This window comes from Bombus terrestris, chromosome 3, assembly GCF_910591885.1.
Source record: "Bombus terrestris chromosome 3, iyBomTerr1.2, whole genome shotgun sequence".
NCBI lineage: Eukaryota > Metazoa > Arthropoda > Insecta > Hymenoptera > Apidae > Bombus > Bombus terrestris.
In genome coordinates, this window is record NC_063271.1 from 3,701,739 (window position 1) to 3,720,215 (window position 18,477).

The 18,477-nt window shown below is 39.4% G+C and overlaps 1 protein-coding gene across 1 annotated transcript in view; it reads right to left on the reverse strand.

Moving 5' to 3' along the window:
* The window catches only part of LOC100645366, a 115,076-nt gene that overhangs the window by 52,891 nt on the left and 43,708 nt on the right, over positions 1-18,477 (reverse strand). The window contains 24 exon segments of the mRNA XM_048404297.1: positions 284-601; positions 1,043-1,348; positions 1,460-1,768; positions 2,079-2,396; positions 2,496-3,125; positions 3,398-3,718; positions 3,835-4,146; positions 4,500-4,808; positions 4,891-5,220; positions 5,361-5,660; positions 5,833-6,165; positions 6,283-7,254; positions 7,457-7,789; positions 8,233-8,541; positions 8,793-9,107; positions 9,235-9,546; positions 9,774-10,079; positions 10,186-10,509; positions 10,630-11,010; positions 11,288-11,608; positions 11,882-12,064; positions 12,486-12,566; positions 12,915-13,058; positions 13,900-17,976. Of these exon segments, the coding sequence (XP_048260254.1) occupies positions 284-601; positions 1,043-1,348; positions 1,460-1,768; positions 2,079-2,396; positions 2,496-3,125; positions 3,398-3,718; positions 3,835-4,146; positions 4,500-4,808; positions 4,891-5,220; positions 5,361-5,660; positions 5,833-6,165; positions 6,283-7,254; positions 7,457-7,789; positions 8,233-8,541; positions 8,793-9,107; positions 9,235-9,546; positions 9,774-10,079; positions 10,186-10,509; positions 10,630-11,010; positions 11,288-11,608; positions 11,882-12,064; positions 12,486-12,566; positions 12,915-13,058; positions 13,900-17,976 (11,844 nt within the window).

Below are 18,477 nucleotides of genomic sequence, written 5' to 3' on the forward strand. Positions count from 1 at the left end.
GTTATGACGAGATATTACATTATATTTTTTGTATTATATTTACATTATATTATACTTTGCATATTGTACGTTTTTTTATACATTATATTCCACAAATATTTTTGTATATTACACGCACCTTTGCACCTTCCAATTTTTCATAAATTTGCAGATATCCGCAGTCTAACTCTGGAAGATGTAAATCAGCACTTACCTGCACTTCGTCCGCATGCAAACGACGAAATTTGCAAATAGGAGAAAAAGAAGGAAAGAAATATGAAAAATTGTTCTTTAGTAGACTTACCCATCTGGATCGTCTCGCAAACGCTGAACGGATTTCCGCTGTAACCATCGAGGCAAGCACACACCGCGTGATGATTCACAACCGTACACTGAGCATTCAAACCACACAGACCGACACACGGATCGCGACACTTTTGTTGCATACACGCTAAATGCGGCGGACACTCGGGATTAATCGTACACTGAGGTCTGCAATTTGGTGGAACACCGATGTAATTTTCGATACACGAACACGCTGAACTATCACCTCGCACTTGACACTCCGCGTTCGGACCGCACGGAGATGGTTGACACGGGTTCGTTGGTACTGGTGGTTGTTCTGAAATTCGAAGAAATAATATTTGAAGATTACGGAAGAAATAGATGTAAATATAATTCTGTCGATTATCTGATTTCGATGTTACTTAGCGATTAAAAGGCTGTATTCGATATAACAGGCGTAAAAAGAGGGACAATGTATTCGATGCAAATATATAAGTTTAGTATGTAAAATACGACAATTAATATTTCAGAAATCAATATCTTTCGAGAGATTTGAAGTCGATATCTTTGACATAATGCAATTGTGTCTCGAAAAATCTATTTACTAACTGATTTATCATTTCTTTTTTTATATCGAAGGAGCATACATTCGATAAAATGAACGATTTTTAGAAGAATTTTTTTCAGTGTATGATTCAATATATCGACAATTCAATTGCTGTTCAAACCATACTATGTGGATGGATAAATGTCTAAATATAGAAATGAGAAAGCTTACTGGACATGATGTAACATCTAGTGAAAGGATCGCCAGTGTGTCCCTCGGAGCAGCTGCATATTGGATTGTGATTGACTACTTGACATTTGGTATTCTGTCCACAAGTTCCTGGACAGGGATCTTGACACTTGTTAGAGAGACACGCCTGAGTTAACGGACACTCGGCACTCACTACACACTCTGGTCTGCACGCAGGAGGACTACCGATAAAGTCAGTCTGACAAGAGCAGACTGCATGATCGTTCACCACCTTGCAAATACTGTTCGGCCCACAGGGAGACGGTGTGCATGGTTGTTTTCTTGGTTCTGGGAAATCGATCAAAATTTCTTTGATATAGTTCTCATGTACTTGTGCGGACTGCTTATACAAATTCATATGTACACTAAAATTAAAACACATATGTATATTATACACACCTTCAGATATCTGTGGTCGACACAGTGTGAACGGATCTCCAGTGGTACCAGGGAAACAGCTGCACATAGGAATGTGATTGACCACGTCGCATTTCGCATTGGTTCCACACGTGCCAATACAAGGATCCACGCAAAATTGATTGACACACGCCTTTACTCGAGAGCAGTCCGAATTCATAGTGCATTCTGGACGACAGTACGAGTATGGATCACCGAAATAGTTTGGAAGGCACGTGCAGATTCCCTCTCTGCAATCTGCGTTTGGTCCACAGGGTGATGGATTGCACAGATCTTCTGGCTTTGGTTGTTCTATAAAATAAATAATAATACAAACGTGAATTCAACTGTCTAATGAATAGATAAAGACAAAACACGAGCAATAAAGATCACAGACGAAAATCATAATAAGCAATTTTAAAATTCAATAATCGATTCGCTATCATGAAATTACTGCCCGTTTAATTGGTTGTCAGATCACGTATGTACGATTGTTACAAAGTTTTATAGACATACGATCTATTTTTAGAAAATTCATATTCGTCGATTTAACGAGCTGTTTGAAATAAAAAAATAAGTAAAAATAGACTTGTCGTGTTTTCCCTTCGAATTTAATAAATACCTATTATCTGCGAGCATAGCGTGAAAGGATCGCCGGTGTATCCTGGTTGGCACAAGCAGACAGGAATGTGATTCTGCACCCTGCAATCTGCATTTTGTCCACACGATCCAATGCAAGGATCTCTGCATTTTTCCGAGATGCAGGCTTGATTAGAAGGACAATCTGTGTTAACGACACACTCTGGTCGACAATTTGGTGGTAGTCCTATGTAGTTCTTGAGGCATGAACAAGCAGCTTGATCGCCAATTGCTCTACATTCTGCGTAGAGGCCGCACGGACTTGGACTGCAAGGATCACCCACTGGTGGCGATGGTGTGACTGGAAAAAAATATAATTTTAAAATAATGTCAATTTATTAATTTAATTCAAACAAGGTTTCTAAAAACCGGTCATATAAATATTATTTTAAATACTCACTCGTCTGAGGATAGCATCTAGAGAAAGGATCTCCCGTAGTGCCCTGAGGACAGCTGCACAGCGGATTATGATTAATTACACGACAATTAGCTCCCACTCCACACGTTCCAGGACAAGGATCATTACACTTGTATTTGTAACAAGCCCTATTTTGAGGACATTCAGAATTTACGACACACTCAGGCTTGCAGTTAGGCGGAGAACCAACGAACGATTCCTGGCAAGTACACACAGCTTGATCTTTCACGGCTCTGCACAAGCTATTGGGTCCACAAGGCGTAGGGCTACATGGGTCAGTGACAGTAGGCTCAGTGTCTGCATTGATTGGTAAATTACAGATGCTGAAGGGATCTCCTACGTAGCCAGGCTGACATGTGCAAGTAGGGATGTGGTTGATGACGGAACACTGAGCTTGGATGCCACATATTCCTGGACACGGATCTTCACATTTGTTGCGAACGCAGGCTTTGTTCGTTGGACAGTCTGAACTGAGGATGCATTCTGGCTGACAGCCTTCATAGGGATTTCCGTGGTAATCGTCGATACAGATACAAGCACCGACGTTGTCACGTTGTTGGCAGATCGCGTTTGGACCACAAGGCGAAGGCTCGCATGGATTGATTGGTTCTTCTGCAATTTAAGATAAAGATTAAGAGTATTCGTATGAAAATGATTAAATGGAAGAAATTCAAAATACGCAATAAAATAACTAATTAATGGACGTGGGAAATACAAGGGGTTTGCGAAATCGTGGTACAACCGGAAAGAAGATAATTCCTCGTATAAAACTAATGACAAGTTAGAGACGTAGAAAAAATTTTTTTGCTTGGGAAGAGTTTAGATTAATTTAAGAAAATGATGAACTTTCTGAACAATGTAATGAACAAATTAAACGAACTTACGATCCAGTTCGACACATTGGACGAAAGGATTTCCTGTATAGTCGGCTGGACATGAGCAGGTAACAGCATGATTGACTACCAAACACCTGGCATTTTCGGCACAGGACCCTGCACAAGGATCCGTGCATTTGGAATTTACGCAAGCTTTGTTCGATGGACAGTCGGGATTTATGAGACACTCCGGACGACAAGACGGCGGGGTTCCGATATAAGTTGGAAGACAAGAACAGGATGGATAGCCATTCACGTTCTGGCATTGAGCATTCGGACCGCATGGCGATGGATTGCACGGATCTCCTGTGTCTTTGACGTCTGGTAAGACTGCAAAGAAAAATTAGATGAACGTAATTAATGTAGAATTTGGGACTGTAACTTCGACATTGCGAGAGGCGAACGAATTTATTATGCAACCTGATAGTTAATTGAAAATTTCTTACTCGGAGTATCGTAGCAGCTCTTGAAAGGATCTCCAGTCTGTCCAGAAAGACAACTGCAGATCGGCGAATGATTGATCACTTCGCATCTGGCGTTCAAGCCGCAAGAACCCAAACAGGGATCCGTGCATTTTTTGTTCACGCAAGCACGAGTCGGAGGACATTCCGTACTGACCACGCATTCTGGTCTGCACGAAGGTGGTGATCCAAGATATCCCTGAAGACAAGAACACACTGCGTGGTCCTCGATGTTACGACATTGGCTGTTTGGCCCACATGGTGAGGGCGAGCACGGATCTCTCTTTGCTTCTGGAACTAAAAATGCATTTTATGATTTACTGGATATCGTTACGTATTATATCTTGGTTAAGTTTCGAAAAATTTATCAGAGATTAGAAATTTGAAAAATTTGAAAATCGAAATATCTATTAATTTGAAAATTAAAAAATTCGTAAGTCCGGGAGGTCAGATTTAAAGATTTGTAAAAAACAGATACAGGGAAATTCTTAGTGGGACGAAAGCTTAATTAGTGGACGATTAAATAAACTTCAAGCGATTGAGAAGTCACAGATAGTTTAAAAAATCAGGTAATTGCTGTTATACGAACTGTTTGTCTCTCGATAATAAATAGAATAAATCGAAATAAATAGAGTTCTTATTCTACTCACTTTGTGGTTGGACACGACAGCTGACAAACGGATCTCCAATGTATCCAGGAATACAGGAACACACAGGAATATGATTCACAACATCGCACACCGCATTCTGTCCGCATGTGCCAGGGCAAGGATCTCTGCACTTATTCTTCAGACAAGTCTTATCGCGTGCACATTCCGAATTGAGGATACATTCTGGTCGACAAGCTTCGTACGGATTGCCGATATATTCAGGTAAACACTCGCAATCTCCATTTTTGCATATGGCGTTAGGTCCACAAGGCGATGGGCTGCATGGATCGCTCACAGATGGTACAGTTGCTAAGGGTAAAATACGTTTTTGCATCTCGTAAGAAACTGAACAATCATTTAATTCGTATAATAATGAAATATATCTTCTTACTTGGTGGAATCACTGTGCACTGTGTAAACGGATCACCAGTGAAACCATTCATACAGGTGCAAACAGGAATGTGATTCAGTACGTGACACTGAGCATTAACGCCACAAGATCCTGGACAAGGATCCTGACATTTCTGATTCACACAAGCAAGGTGACTCTTGCATTCGGAGCTTAGAATGCACTCTGGTCTGCATTCTGGAGGAACGCCGATGTAATTTGGTAAACAGGAGCACGCTGGGTTTCCGGATATGATCTGGCACAGGGAATTCGGACCGCAGGGTGATGGAGTGCAGGACGGCGGTCGTTCCGTGAACGGTTGAACTTCTTGCGCTAATAGATAAATAAGATAAAAAATTTGAAAACTTAGGAGTTCAAAAATTTAAGTATAATTAGTATAATTTAATGAATTCTATCTTCATAAAGTATCATTATTAAAATTGTATCCATATAAAAATTGATGAAATCCTTACCAGGCGAGCATAGTGAGAAAGGATCTCCCGTAAATCCAACAGGACAAGTACAAATAGGATTATGATTCTTAGTAGTACACAATGCTCTCAATCCACAGGTGTTTGGACATGGATCCGTGCATTTCTTATTCAAACAAGCCAAGTGAGCTGGACATTCAGCATTGACCACACAGTGAGGTCTACAGTTCGGTGGGATTCCTCTGTATTCCGGAAGACACGTGCAGACTGCTTGACCATTCACTTCGCGACACTTACTATTGGGTCCACACGGTGATGGTGAACATGGATCCATTGGTTCTCCTGAAAAATGAATTCGCAATAATAAAATATTTATCCGATACTTTATACATATAGTAACAATTAGCCAATAAAAAATCATTATTCGATCTAATTATAACCAAGTGCTATAGAAATCAAACATACATATGAAATAAATACGAAATGTATGAAATTTAATAGATGACAGACTCACTCGGTATTTCCTTAACTTCGCAAGCGAAGTACGGGTCTCCCGTGTATTCTGGAGGACAAGTACACACTGGAACATGTTCCTGAACATTACAGATGGATAATGTACCGCAAGTACTTGGGCACGGATCAGAACACTTGAAACCAACGCAGGTTAATTGTGGAGCACAATCGTTGTTCGATTCACATTCTCTGTGACATCCCTTTACGTTATCGTACGGATCTCCGATAAGATCTGGTGGACATGCACAAGCTCCTGCACCGTTTCGTTCACGACATTGAGCGTTTGGACCGCATGGATTCGGAGAACATGGGTTTGTTACGCTTATGTCCGTTGCTAAATAAAATGAAGATTAGTTATAATGGAATAAAGATTTGAAAATTGAAAAGTTTGAAAATTTGAAAGCTTGAAAATTTGAAGCATAATCGTAGAATTAGAAATAAGGGGTCATACCTGGAGGAGGTGCCAGAATACACCGAACAGTGGCATCACCCTCATAACCCTCGGGACACGTACAAATCGGAACGTGATTCTGAACGGTACACCTAGCCAGCTCTCCACAGGCTCCGGGACAAGGACTCTTGCATCTCTGGTTAATACACGCGGCCGAATGGAAGCAATCCGAGTTATCAGTGCACTCCGGTCTACAATTCGGCGGACGACCAATGAAGTTCGACAAACAAGAACAAGCTGGTTGAGAGCCAATAACTCTGCATTGAGAATTAGGTCCGCAAGGATTAGGAGTGCAAGGACTTCCAACATCCTTAAACGGTGGTTGAGACACGTTAAATTTGGTGCACTGAACCAGTGGATTGCCAGTGTATCCATTAGTGCAAGTACAAATGGGATTGTGATTCACTGTCAGACATTTAGTGTTCAACCCACAGGAACCTGGACAAGGATCTGCGCACTTGTTATCGATGCACGCTTTGTTTTGAGAACATTCCGAGCTCACTGTGCATTCTGGACGACAGGTTGGAGGAACACCGACGAATCCTAGTTGACAAAGACACACAGCGTGTCCATTGTGAACACGACAGTTGCTGTTGGGTCCACATGGCGATGGTTCGCAGGGATTTAGTGGCGGTGAGGTTGGCGTCACTTCCAACACTGCGCAGGCGCTGAAAGGATCCCCGGTGAAACCAGGAAGACAGGAACACGATGGAGCGTGATTGATTACGCGACAAGTTGCTCCCTGACCGCATGTGCCAGGGCATGGATTCACGCATTTATTGTTCAGGCAAGCCTTGCTACGATCGCAATCGGTGTTTGTCACACATTCTGGTCGACATCCTGTGTAGGGATCGCCGATGTATTCTGGACGACAAGTGCAAGATCCTACGCCATTACGTTCATTGCAGATCGCGTTCGCTCCGCACGGAGATGGATTGCATGGCGTGCGCGGTTGTTCCGTGGTCGTGGGTACTGAAAATTTGAAAGGTTTTAAGATGAAAATTTGGAAATTTAGAAACTGGTGAATCGAGGATTGTAAATATTTGAAAGTTTGAAAATTCGGAAACTTGTAAAGTTTACAACTTGAAAATCGAAGGTTTACAAATTTAAATATCTGAAAATTCGAAGATTAAAATCATTCAGAAAAACAATTCTTGAACCATCGGTACTTTACCTTTCATAATAGGTACACATTCGGTGAATGGATTTCCAGTGTACCCGGTGTTGCAAATACAAACTGGATTGTGTTTCACGACATTGCAATAAGTATTCACGCCACAGGATCCCGGGCAAGGATCTACACACTGTTCGTTCTGACATGCAAGATTTCCAGGACATCCTTCGTTAATAACACACTCCGGTCGACAATTCGGTGCTCTGCCTACGTAATTCGGTAGACAGGAACATGCTGGGAATCCATCGATCACGCGACACTGAGAATTTGGACCGCAAGGCGATGGAATGCATGGATTTCCACTTGGTTTTGGTCCAGGTTGTTTCGGTTCCACTTTAAAAAGTATTTAAAAATAACTTTGCAAAATCACAATCACTGAGAATACGATCGTAGAAAAATATATGTGTAACATAAAACGAATAATTGAGGCGTTTCAATAAAAATACAATTCTGATGTAAAATGAACGATTAAAATTGTTCAACTGTTCGCGAAGAGACGTGGTCGCGGTAGAGGCGCCAATAGGAATTGTAAATTCTCGTTACGATACGATAATCGACAGTATGGACAATAAATCTAAGGAATACTTCAACTTAAAAGATACTTGTCTGGTCTTAAGGACCATAACTATAAAAAATGCTAAAATTTATGCTGGATTCTTAAGATTATTGAGGACCCGAAATAAAGGTATTTAGGACATTTGGTGGCCATCCTGCCCGAAGGATAAAGTCTGGTCTATGTAGAGAGTCATGGGACGTAAGAAATATAAAGATCTTACCTTCTTTAACACAACCAAAGAACGGATCTCCGGTGTATCCAGACGTGCAACTGCATACGGGATTATGGTTGATAACTTGACAATCAGCATTCTGACCACAAGTGCCTGGACAAGGATCCCTGCACTTCTGATCGATACAAGCCATGTTCTGAGCGCAATCTGTGCTAACCACACATTCTGGTCTACATTGTGGAGGACTACCGACATAATCCGGCTGGCAGGAACAAACCGCATGATTGTCGATCACACGACAATTACTATATGATCCACAAGGTGATGGTTGGCATGGATCACGTGGCAGTGGTGTTACTAGAAGAAGATAAAATGACGTTTTATAATGAAATGGCAAGAATTATGATTTGATCTTTAAATTCTTTTACAGTGTAATAAGATGTCGTAAATAACGATTATTTCTTTATCAGAATATTCAAATCTTGAAACTTCGTGCATTTCTAAATTTCTTAAAATCTTTGAATTTTCAAATATTCGTCCATTATTTGCCTGAAATTTTCTCGTGCTACACTGTCAAAGTATTAATTCGTGTTATTTCGTAAATTTACCAGGCGATATATGGCAGGATTTTAATGGATCTCCCGTGTAGTCAGAGAGACAGCTGCACGAGGGTTGATGATTGATCACTTGACATTGAGCATTTATACCACACGCACCCACGCATGGATCCTTGCATTTATTGTTTATACAAGCCTTCGTATGAACACAGTCTGAATTTTGAACACATTCTGGTCTACATCCTTGATATGGGTCTCCGGTATAGTCGGGTAAACAGCTACACGAACCAGCTCCGTTTCGCTCTTTACAAATTGCATTCGCCCCACACGGCGATGGATCGCATGGCAGTGGCACTGGGAATGTAACTATGAAAAGAACAAATTTGATCGAGTAAAAAGTGGGAAAGTATTGCTACTACGTCCAATCCAAAGTCAAGTTGTATCGCTGAAATGAAACGTTGCGATATTCTTTATAGAATTCAAGAACTTCTACCTTTGCTACATCCAGAGAATGGATCCCCTTCGTAACCCTCGTTACATTGACACATCGGCCGGTGGTTCTGCACGGTGCAGTTGGTATTAAATCCGCAAGAACCAGCACAAGGATCCACGCATTTCTTTTGAACACAGGCGAGATAATGTGGACAGTCTTGATGAATCGAACACTCTGGTCTGCAAAGTGGCGGTGCTCCGAACATTCCACTGATACACGTGCAAACTGGATGATCCTCTTGCACACGACACTCGGCGTTCGGGCCACAGGGCGATGGTAAACAAGGATTCTTTGGTCTTGGCAGTGGTATATCTGACAAAGAAAAGATAAATAGTTTTATTGAAATCGTTATAGTCTGTTAATTATTTGTAATGTCCTTTAACACATTACGCCAGTTCATACTTTTATGAATACTACTAAAGAAGTAGAACCTAGAGACAGAGACTTAAATATTTCATTCGGTAGATATTTCATAAACTTCTTTTTCTTTGAATCGTTTATAAATATTTTTAAGGAATCGAAAAATTCGATTAAATTACCTTCTTTGACGCATTGAGTGAAAGGATCACCGAGATAATCCGAAGGACAACTGCAAATGGGGTTGTGATTGACGACCTGGCATAAAGCATTCTGTCCACAGAGACCAGGGCAAGGATCCCCACACTTTTGACCGATACAAGCCAAATGTGCAGGACACTCTGAGCTAACTAGACATTCTGGACGGCAATTAGGCGACGTTCCATGATATCCTGGACTGCACGAACAAACCGCACGATCGTTCATCACGCGACAGATACTGTGCGGTCCGCAAGGTGATGGCATGCAAGGATTCTGAGATGGAAGAGCTGGAAGAACCGATTGAAATTCAATTTTACTCTCTAAATAGATTTAGAATAAAACTTTTCATAATACAATTACAATGATCCGATCCCAATAATTAGAAAGACTTACGAGACGTCTCGAGTTTGCAAGAGCCAAACGGATCGCCGGTGTAGCCAGGTAAGCAAGAACAAACTGGAACATGATCAACCACTTCGCATTTTGCATTGGAACCGCAAACACCTGGACAAGGATCTCTACAATGCTGATTGAAACACGCAAGATGATTGTCGCAGTCTTGGTTCACGATACATTCCGCTTCGCAACCGTCCATGTATGGGTTTCCAATAAATGGTGGAACACACTTGCATTTTCCAATGCCATCCTCCTCGACACAGACCGCGTTCTTTCCGCAAGGAACTAGCAGACAAGGTGAGTATGTATCTGATGGAGTTACTGAAAACAAAAAATAAAAGCCACGTTTGAATTAATGTTTTATCTTTTACGTGTACATAACGCGTTCTGTTAAGAATTTTACGAATTGTATAGATCGTTAAAAATTTAACAAACATTTACCTGCGCAACTCTGATAAGGATTTCCAACGGTATGCTCCGGACAATAACAAGGAGGTACTCTATCCGAGTCACACTTAGCGCCAAGTCCACAAGGATTAGGACTACACTGATCAGACTTAGGCACGCATCCCCTGATCGTATTTGGACTCTCGATGTATCCTGGTAGGCAAGTACATTTCGAAAGGCCGTTGTTCAATACGGTACATTGAGTGTTAGGTCCACAAGGAGATGGTTCGCAAGGGTTGCTAGGAAGCGTGCAAGGGGAAGCAGGTGGTTTCCCCTCGTATCCTGGCAAACAGAAGCATCTCACTTGCCCTGACACCACGCGACACCCAGAATTAACGCCACATGGATTTTCTTGGCACTGGTCACCTTCTGGTACTGAGAAGAAATATTTTTAGGCTCGTTAGAAAATCGAATTTCCGTTAAATATTCTTCATCTTCATATACGCTTTAATTTTGATTGGAATTTCATTGGAAATTTTAATTTACAATAATTTATATATAAAGATGGTTGGGTAAAACATTTAATTAATTTCTATTAAATATTTTTTTTACTAACTCTCTTCCTAATTGAAATTTCATGAAAAATTTCAATCGGTACAAAAACTATTCTATACTTCAAACTTACTAAAGAAAATATATTTGAGAAACTTACTACATTGTTCAAACGGATTTCCAGTCAATCCTTTCGGACAGAAGCATATAGGATTGCCATTATCGTTCTCGCACATGGCGTCTAAACCACAAGGGTTTGGAACACACGGATTGGTGGTCGTTAGTGTGCATCCAACTTCAGGATTTCCTTGGAATCCAGGCAAACACTTGCATTGAGCTTGATGATTCTCTGGATAACAATTAGCGTTCACACCGCAATCGTTCTCCAAGCATGGGTCGATGCACTTCCGGTTAAGGCGATCGCAATATTTGCTCGATGGACAATCTTCGTTGTATTGGCATATGTTTCTGCTTTCTTCTTCTGAAACGTTGTGAATTCACAAATATTTATAACATTTATATCATATCTGTTTTATCTGTTTTATGTTTATATCTAGGTATATCTTATATTTATGAAGCAAAATATATATATGTAAAATGCTACATGCATCAGTCTTTCGCAAACAACGTATTTTAATGTAAAATAAATTGTAATAGAAATTAAAATATGAAGATTACATTAATCTTTCTAAAATTTGATAATTATATATAAATATCGAAAAAATTTGGTGTATTTATATAACGAAGAAATTACCTGGTTCACAGTAGGAGAATCCATTTCCATGATAACCGTCCTCGCAGCTGCAATCCGCTTGGTGATTGGTGTTAACGCAGATCGCGTTTTTGGTGCAAGGATTCCAAACGAGGCAAGGTTCCTGACAAGTGCCCTCAATGCACGCCTCTGTCAGCGGGCAATCTTTGTTGCTAGTGCAACCCGCTAGGGAAAGATTGAGAAAAAAGCCCGTATAGCCCAGAGAAAGAGTGCACGAGTATAAAAATAAGGGTGGTAGGCTCGTATTGAGTGAATCAGCTTGTATAAAATACAGTATTCTCTGTGTGTATATGTGAATGCACGAAGATCGTGATTGATATAAAACAATCGTGTCGTTTTCAAGATTTGAAAGTTAAAGGATAAGTATCGAAGGGAAAATGCTAACAGATCTAATTTAAGACTTGAGAATGACTTGAGAGTCGTGGAAATATAGTGTGAAAATCGAATGTTGAATAATTAAAATTGCACGTAATACGTACAAAATATATATGTACAATACATATGTACATATTTACAGAACAAGTTGAATGAGCGCTGTAAAAAGAAACGAAATGATGGATGATGATGTACTCGTTCTTGTACGAACCTTTTACGCAAGTATACGTCGCTGGATCGCACTCCATACCCGCTGGACAGTAGGGACAGTCTGTCTTATCGTTTATTACATCTGAGAAAATTGGAAAAAAAGATCAATTTCGTGGAAAATTTGCTGTTTCTTCTGGTAAAAATGGGATGCAAATGGCGGGACATAACATTTTTTAACTGATAGAGATTTTTGAACGTCAAATGATACAAATTCAGTTATTATTCGATTACCGATTTTCAAATTCTAAGCACTTTGAAATTAAACTTTCAAAATCTCTTAGACATCAATTTGTGAACTTTGAGAATAAGTATTAAGTATCAAATGTCCTGGTTTTAAGTTTCGAAGTTGTATCAATTGATCTTTATCTTCTTCCAACCAAATTTTGCATCCAATTTTGTCTCAGATTAATTTTTCTTTCTAATATTCTACCTTTCACGCAAACAGGTCTGTGGTCTTGAACATGGCAGACTTCCACGAAGTCGCAAGGATTATGAAGAGTGCACGGGTTCAGACACTGATCGTTTATGCAGGCCAATTGAGAGAGACAGTCGTCGTGCGTTTTGCATTTGGTATCTAACAAAATGAACGTACATTAGAAGCTCAAAATAACTCGATCACGATAGTTCATACTATTTCAAACTAAACTTTCCATATAAAAGAATTATCAGAATCTATTTGTTCTTTATAACTTATTCAATGACTTCTCTAAATAAAAATTTCTCAAAATATATATGTAAAAAAAATATACACGTATATCTAAACAAAAAACTAATAAAACAATAAACACAGAAAATAGTATACACAATCCCTTAATTTCTAAAACATATAGTGGTCTTCGTGTTATATGTGTAAAGCCCAGAAACAATCGTTAGTTTTGCCACATTTAAAGGAAACATTCCATTTCACATTTCCACATCACATAAAGGGAATTATCTAAAAATTATTTTGAATAGAAAACGTTGTTTAAAAGTTTCCTTTAAACTTTCTTGCAACTCCACAAAAAAGTACAATTAATCACTACATATAGATAAGCAAGAAGAAAACGTGCACAGGCGCAAAAATAATATACAACATGCAAAAGAGCGCTAATGCAGCAGGTCCATGTCTGCACTGAATTACAGAGGTAAACTGCAACTACACTTATATTTATACATATAATATTTATCAAATATGCCATTTTTCCATTGTTCCCACGGACAATTGATCGATCAGGATGTATCACGATCGTCAATTCGTGTACGATCTGTCGATCAGAAAAATTAAAAAAAGAAATAAAACTCTCCAGAATTGGTTGCCTCCAATTTTTATCTGGATACCGGATGATGTCACACTGGAGAATAGTTTGTCGAGACATATATTGGTGAACACGAGGACAGCACATTTATAATAACTCCCGACGAGAAAGATCTTTTACCTGGGAGTATGCTACAATTAGGTGTACTCTGGTTCACTGTTAGGTTGAAGCACACGGGCCGACACGTATCGTTCAAACAGATATTACATTCGGAATCATTGATGGTGGTTTGGTCGCAAGGTATCTGCCCTGGAGTATTTATAGGAGTTGTTAATGTGGGATATGACTCTGTGAAAGATTGTTCTAGCTCTGTGGAGTATGGTACAGTTATTGCAGGTTGTTCCGTGGAATACTGTATTGTTATGTGTGTCTGTTCCGTGGAATACTGTTGGATTGTTGGACGTTGTTCCTCAGTAGTAGAGAGTTCTGTTGAATACCGTGTTGTTGCTGGTTGTTGTTCGGTGAAATATGGATTAGTTGTTGAAGGTTGTTCCGTTGAATATTGCGTTGTTGTTCGTAAGTATTCCGTGGAATATTGCATAGTTGTTTGTGGCTGCTCCGTAGAATATTGTTGAATTGTTAAAGGTTGTTCCGTGATATGTTCAGTGGTTGAGAGCTCTGTTGAATATTGTATTGTTGTTGTTGGTTGTTGTTGTTCTGTTAAATATTGATTAGTTGTTGAAGGTTGTTCCGCTGAGTATTGCGTTGTTGTTCGTAAGTGTTCCGTAGAATATTGTATAGTTGTTTGTGGTTGTTCCGTAGCATACTGTTGAACTGTTGCAGGCTGTTCCGTGATATGTTCAGTGGTTGAGAGCTCTGTTGAATATTGTATTGTTGTTGTTGGTTGTTGTTGTTCTGTTAAATATTGATTAGTTGTTGAAGGTTGTTCCGTTGAGTATTGCGTTGTTGTTCGTAAGTGTTCCGTAGAATATTGTATAGTTGTTTGTGGTTGTTCCGTAGCATACTGTTGAACTGTTGCAGGCTGTTCCGTGATATGTTCAGTGGTTGAGAGCTCTGTTGAATATTGTATTGTTGTTGTTGGTTGTTGTTGTTCTGTTAAATATTTATTAGTTGTTGAAGGTTGTTCCGTTGAGTATTGCGTTGTTGTTCGTAAGTGTTCCGTAGAATATTGTATAGTTGTTTGTGGTTGTTCCGTAGCATACTGTTGAATTGTTGCAGGCTGTTCCGTGATATGTTCAGTGGTTGAGAGCTCTGTTGAATACTGTATTGTTGTTGGTTGTTGTTCGGTAGAATATCGAATAGTTGTTGGAGATTGTTCCGTTGAGTATTGCGTTGTTGTTCGTAAGTGTTCCGTGGAATATTGTATAGTTGTTTGTGGCTGTTCCGTAGCATATTGTTGAATTGTTGCAGGCTGTTCCGTGATATGTTCAGTGGTTGAAAGCTCTGTTGAATACTGTATTGTTGTTGGTTGTTGTTCGGTAGAATATCGAATAGTTGTTGGGGATTGTTCCGTTGAGTATTGCGTTGTTGTTCGTAAGTGTTCCGTGGAATATTGTATAGTTGTTTGTAGCTGTTCCGTAGAATATTGTTGAACTGTTGAATGCTGTTCCGTGGTATGTTCAATGGTTGAGAGTTCTGTTGAATACTGTATTGTTGTTGGTTGTTGTTCGGTGGAATATCGAATAGTTGTTGGGGGTTGTTCCGTTGAGTATTGCGTTGTTGTTCGTAAGTGTTCCGTGGAATATTGTATAGTTGTTTGTGGCTGTTCCGTAGAATATTGTTGAACTGTTGAATGCTGTTCTGTGGTATGTTCAGTTGAGAATTCTGTTGAATACTGTATTGTCGATGGTTGTTGTTCGATGACATTAGTTGTAGATTGCTCTGTGGTGTATCGTTCAGTCGTTGAAAGATGTTCTGTTGAATATTGTGAAGTTATAGAAGATTTTTCAGGATATTGCGTTGTTGTTAATTCTTGTTTAGTGGAATATTCACTACTTGTAAATGATTGTTCTGTCATATAGTGCATTGTTGTTTGTTGTTCAGTAGAAAACCGACCAGTTGTAGAAGGTTGTTCCGTGGTATATTGTTCAGTTGTCAGTGGTGATTCTGTTGAATACTTTAGAGTTGTAAAGGATTGTTCTGTTGAATATTGTGTTGTCGTTGATTGTTGTTCGATAGAAAACTGAGTAGTTGTAGAAGGTTGATCCGTAATATATTGCATTACTGTTCGTGGCTGTTCAATCGTTGAAGTTTCCAAAGATTCTTCCGTAGAATATATTGTTACTGAAGGTTCTTTCGTGAAAAAATCTGTTACAAAAGATCGTTCGGTTGATCTTTCAGTAGTTGTTCCCAATTTATTTGTAGAAGATTCTAAAGTTGTGTAATGGTAAAATGGCTCTGTCGAATATTCCCCTGTTATTTGCGACATCTCTGTCGTTGTCTCCATTGCTGTTTCATGTTTCTGAGGATATTCTGCTGTCACAGTTATTAATGTTACATTTTCTGTTGTCGTTATATGTAAATTCTCAGTAATCAATCCCATTGTATTGGAACTTTCGCCCATTGTAACATTCTCAATAAAACTACTAGACATACTTGTCGATTCAGTAATCTCTGGCACTTCTGTAGTATACTCACCTACACATATGGGAGTAACAGTAACAACATGACCCAATGGCAACGTCTCATCTGGAGGATAAACATATGTAACAGGAGTGACTATCTGCACTTTTGTCGGTTCAGTTACTTCTGTACTTACATTCGTTTCTTTAATTAAATTCGTAGTAAACGTCATTTCAGTAGTTGATATATACCGCGTAGTATTAACATAAGACATAGTAGTTGTCTCACTCTCAGAAAATTTCTCACTACTGAATTCAATATCTTTCACTGTTGGAATAATTTCGGTACTTTCTTCGGAAATATCTTTAACAGTAAACACTTCTGAGACATCTGAAGCAGTAGTACTTTCTACACCTTCGACATCTGTTGTCAACGTCGTGGAAGTTTTAAATACGTCATCCGCTACTGTTGTACTTAAAGTTGATTTGCTCTCCGTAGAGACGGATGTACTTTCTTGAATTATAGAAGTCTCAGAAATTTCAGTGATTACTTCTTTCGAAGATTCTGTACTTTCACTGAAATACGAGATTGTTGTACTTTCTTCCATAACAGTAGAAGTATATGTTGTGGTATTAAAATTAGATTGCGTAGTTGTTGAAAGTGTAGTCATCTCGTAGATTCCTGGTGTCGAATAATCGAAAGTTTGCATAGTTGTCATAGGGGCTTCAGAAGTTTCAGTGGCTACTTCACTCGAAGATTCTGTACTTTCACTCGAATACGGAATTGTACTTTCCTCCGTAACAGTAGAAGTATATGCTGTAGTATTAAAATTAGATTGCGTAGTTGTTGAAAGTGTAGTCATCCCGTAAGTTTCTGGTGTCGAATAGTTAGAAGTTTGTATAGTTGTCATAGGGGCTTCAGAAGTTTCAGTGGCTACTTCACTCGAAGATTCTGTACTTTCATTTGAATACGGAATCGTACTTTGCTCCGTAACGGTAGAAGTATATGCTGTAGTATTAAAATTAGATTGTGTAGTTGTTGAAAGTGCAGTCATCCCGTAAGTTTCTGGTGTCGAATAATTAAAAGTTTGTATAGTCGTCATAGGGGCTTCAGAAGTTTCAGTGGCTACTTCACTCGAAGATTCTGTACTTTCATTCGAATACGGAATCGTACTTTGCTCCGTAACGGTAGAAGTATATGCTGTGATATTAAAATTAGATTGTGTAGTTGTTGAAAGTGCAGTCATCCCGTAAGTTTCTGGTGTCGAATAATTAAAAGTTTGTATAGTCGTCATAGGGGCTTCAGAAGTTTCAGTGGCTACTTCACTTGAAGATTCTGTACTTTCACTCGAATACGGAATCGTACTTTCCTCCATAACAGTAGAAGAAGTATGTGTTGTGGTATCAAAATTAGATTGCGTAGTTATCGAAAGTGTAGTCATCTCGTAGATTTCTGGTGTCGAATAATCGAAAGTTTGCATAGTTGTGGTAGTGTTTGTACAAGTGTGATCGTATTGGTCGCAGCCACAAACAGGCCTGTGTGCTTTAACCCGACATCGAACTGTCGATCGACAGTGGCCGACGCAAGGATCAACGCAGGATCCATCGACACAGGCTTCTGTGTCGCTGCAGTCGTCATCGGACTCGCAGAAACGGTCGGGCGTGTGGTGAAGTACTGCTGCGGATACAATAGAATATAAACACGCTGAACGAGCCAAGATAAGTCGAAGTAGCTCAAAGAGGCAGCTGAAAATGTTTCAAGCGTCACTCTTTTCTCGATTAGACTAATCACTACGATCACGTCAGATTTACTGGCTTACTCCAAATAATATAAAAAAAAACACACTCTACGAATTAATAATATTAAGTTATATAAGCATGCTCGCGTAATAAATAGACAAGCTATCGGTCAGAAATATATAATCGATTAGGGTCTTTACAGAGACAGATGTAACGGAGAAAATAATAATCGTTGAACAGTGAGGACGTCGGCAGAGTAAAAGGAGAGTATAGGTATCGGGATGAATAGTTGTATATGTGGCATTGGAACCTGAAACATCTGATTTTTCCATTCAGACGCTGGAACACTCTCATTTTACAAAATATATAAATCGATCAAACCGTATTCTTTGAAACATTCGAATCAACCACGTTATCGAGTCATTCCACCGTTTGA